Below are 2,827 nucleotides of genomic sequence, written 5' to 3'. Positions count from 1 at the left end.
TGAATGTCTGCAGCTCTGATATTCTGTATATACACCCAGCAGAAGATGCTCACCTGCACAATTGTCTTCTATCCCTTTTCTGCTGATCTCAACTCCATCTTAAAGGGGTTGTCCCGCGGCAGCAAGTGGGTCTATACACTTCTGTATGGCCATAATAATGCACTTTGTAATGTACATTGTGCATTAATTATGAGCCATACAGAAGTTATAAAAAGTTTTATACTTACCTGCTCCGTTGCTGGCGTCCTCGTTCCCATGGAGCCGACTAATTTTCGCCCTCCGATGGCCAAATTATCCGCGCTTGCGCAGTCCGGGTCTTCTGCAGTCTTCTATGGGGCCGCTCGTGTAGAATGCCGGCTCCGTGTAGCTCCGCCCCGTCACGTGCCGATTCCAGCCAATCAGGAGGCTGGAATCTGCAATGGACCGCACAGAAGCCCTGCGGTCCACGGAGACAGAGGATCCCGGCGGCCATCTTCAGCAGGTAAGTATGAAGACGCCGGACCGCCGGGATTCAGGTAAGCGCTGTGCGGGTTGTTTTTTTAACCCCTGCATCGGGGTTGTCTCGCGCCGAACGGGGGGGGGGGGGGGGGTTAAAAAAAAAAAAACCGTTTCGGCGCGGGACAACCCCTTTAAGTCTTCCCATGTTTCTCCTTTTATATTTTAGTCTCCAGGAGAGAAATTCCTTCATTTCCGCGATGTGGAGGAATCCTCTCTATACATTTACAATTGAAGTAATTGCAGACAAGTGACAGCAGCCGTAGGAAGTCCTTATAACTTTCAGTTTTCTTACTGTACAGGTGAGACGGTAATGTCAGGTAACAAGGGTGAGGCTCCTCCCACTTACCTGACATCACACCTGTATAGTAAGGAAACTGATAGTTGTAAGGACTTCCTTCCTACGGCTGCTATCACTTGTCTGCAATTACTTCAGTTCTAAACGTAGGGAGTAGAAACCTCCAAATCACGAAAATGATGGAATTTTTCTCCTGGAGACTAAAATATAAAAGGAGAAATATGGGGAGACTTAAAACAAAGTTGAGATCAGCAGAGGAGAGATCTCCAGATCGGCAGCGATACTCCGGCCATGGACATCAGACTGGTGGGCTTCAGTATTCTACTTCTGGCAGTGACCGCAAATCCACTCAGGAGACCCTGCCGGATGTCCAGATATAAATCAGTATCTTCTGATGACATGACGGTGATCAAGGAGCTGCAGAATGAGCATGTAAGGAGGAAGACTGTATACTGGGAGGATTCTGATTTACAGATCTGCAGGTTGAGCCAAAAGTCAGGAAACACAAACAGTGTACAAGACATTATGTGTTATATCATTAATATTAGGATGGTGGAAGGGCAAAATAACCATCATTATATGTGCAGTCATTGGTTACAATCCATGATGACATGAGGCCCTCAGAGCGGTTCTAAATCTCTGATCAGCCGGTAACAGTAGACATTGATAGTCAGACTCTACTTGAAGGATTGGCGAATGAAGTTATTAATTTTGAATGCATAAAAACTGTTTAATCCACATCAGATAAAGCTTCTCTAACCGTCCACAGGAGAAGAACATGTCCACCGATGCCATTAAATGCTACAGAAGGATGATGAGACACAAGCCGTCTGTATGTGATCTAACGGTAAGTACATAGTGGTCGGTCTTCTCTTACCAACAACCTTTATACAACAACATGAACCCCTCCTCACCCTCATTGTTCCTCTAACAGCCCGGCGATCGTCTCATCTTCACCTTGAAAAGAGTGTCAGTAACAGTTGATGTTCTGGAAAACATGTCCACATCTGGGGCTGCTGATCCTGGATCCCAGTCACTCAGGATCTTCCTTCAGTTGAGAGATGATCTCATGATCTGTGTAAGTAACTTTGCTCCTTATGCCCAAGTTTTACACGTTACACTCTTCTCATTTCCACTTATGTCCAATTTTTACATGTTACACTCTTAGATGGTAGGTATGAAACCTACTTACCCATCACTTGTCACCATCTTCTTCTTCTAACAGAAAGTGTCCCCGGGATTCAATACGATTCCCTCTAAGCAGCTGAAGCCATGGCTGCACCATCTCCAGCATTTTATGGACGAGGTAAGTGTCCTACATGAGAAATGTGAAGGTTCTCTTCACTGTTGTTTAAATAATTAAACATATAACTGAGTCATTCTGGAAATTTAACTTCTCAGACACAATTTACAAAGAGTTGGAGACCAAATATTTCAGGGTGAAGGTAGCAGGGATCACTGGAGTCCTAAATAGACTTCTGAAACCTTGGTAAAGGAATATGGAGGTATAACAAGTGCCAAAGACCATGTGAAAAGTGGTCATAACGATGGATAATTAGCTCTACAGAATTAAAGTGTATTGAATACAAGGACTCTCTACTTCTCATGTACTCGATGTCATAGGACAGATCAGTTATTGAGCGCTCTGGCACCTACGAAACTTTCTTCAAAGTGCTGAATGGAGCAGGATGAACCCTATTATGGCACAGCTAACTAGTATGAGCCTCCACAGTCAGTCAGAGGTGCCAAGAGGATCCCTATAATTTATGTAGAATACGCAGACATCTGCATCTTGTATGGACGCTCCTAAGGATTTAGATAATGACATCAGAGCTGGTTTCCATGTCAGGTAAACTTGAGTAGATATCAGAGACTGCAACTTAATTTCCAAGCCTTTTGCATCTTATTTTGTAGGCATCTCCACAGTGTCTTCAGGATGCCGTGTTACTCAGCCTCATCTCATTAGTGGTAGAAGATGTTGGATGTTGGGCTCATGGGAAGAAACTACAAGGAAGTTTTACAGAAGATCCATAA

The 2,827-nt window shown here is 44.3% G+C and overlaps 1 protein-coding gene across 1 annotated transcript; it reads left to right on the top strand.

The window, feature by feature from the left end:
- Nucleotides 1–1,084: 1,084 nt before the first annotated feature.
- On the top strand, nt 1,085–2,827 carry LOC136581158 (interferon lambda-2-like). Its single transcript, XM_066582141.1, has 6 exons — nt 1,085–1,225; nt 1,563–1,640; nt 1,728–1,871; nt 1,962–1,964; nt 2,019–2,099; nt 2,708–2,827. Exons 1-6 carry the CDS (start codon nt 1,085–1,087, stop codon nt 2,825–2,827), a joined length of 567 nt encoding a protein of 188 aa, XP_066438238.1.

Source organism: Eleutherodactylus coqui, chromosome 10, assembly GCF_035609145.1.
Source record: "Eleutherodactylus coqui strain aEleCoq1 chromosome 10, aEleCoq1.hap1, whole genome shotgun sequence".
NCBI classification, from domain to species: Eukaryota; Metazoa; Chordata; class Amphibia; order Anura; family Eleutherodactylidae; genus Eleutherodactylus; species Eleutherodactylus coqui.
The sequence above is the reverse complement of the archived record's forward strand: the minus strand, read 5'-3'. Positions and strand labels throughout refer to the sequence as shown.

Bases quoted from the DNA above. Each gene is read 5' to 3' on its own strand.
- LOC136581158 (XM_066582141.1), top strand. From the start codon at position 1,085: ATGGACATCAGACTGGTGGGCTTCAGTATTCTACTTCTGGCAGTGACC. The intron at 1,226-1,562 runs GTAAGGAGGAAG...AACCGTCCACAG, and splicing joins AGGAGCTGCAGAATGAGCAT to GAGAAGAACATGTCCACCGA. The intron at 2,100-2,707 runs GTAAGTGTCCTA...CTTATTTTGTAG, and splicing joins TCCAGCATTTTATGGACGAG to GCATCTCCACAGTGTCTTCA.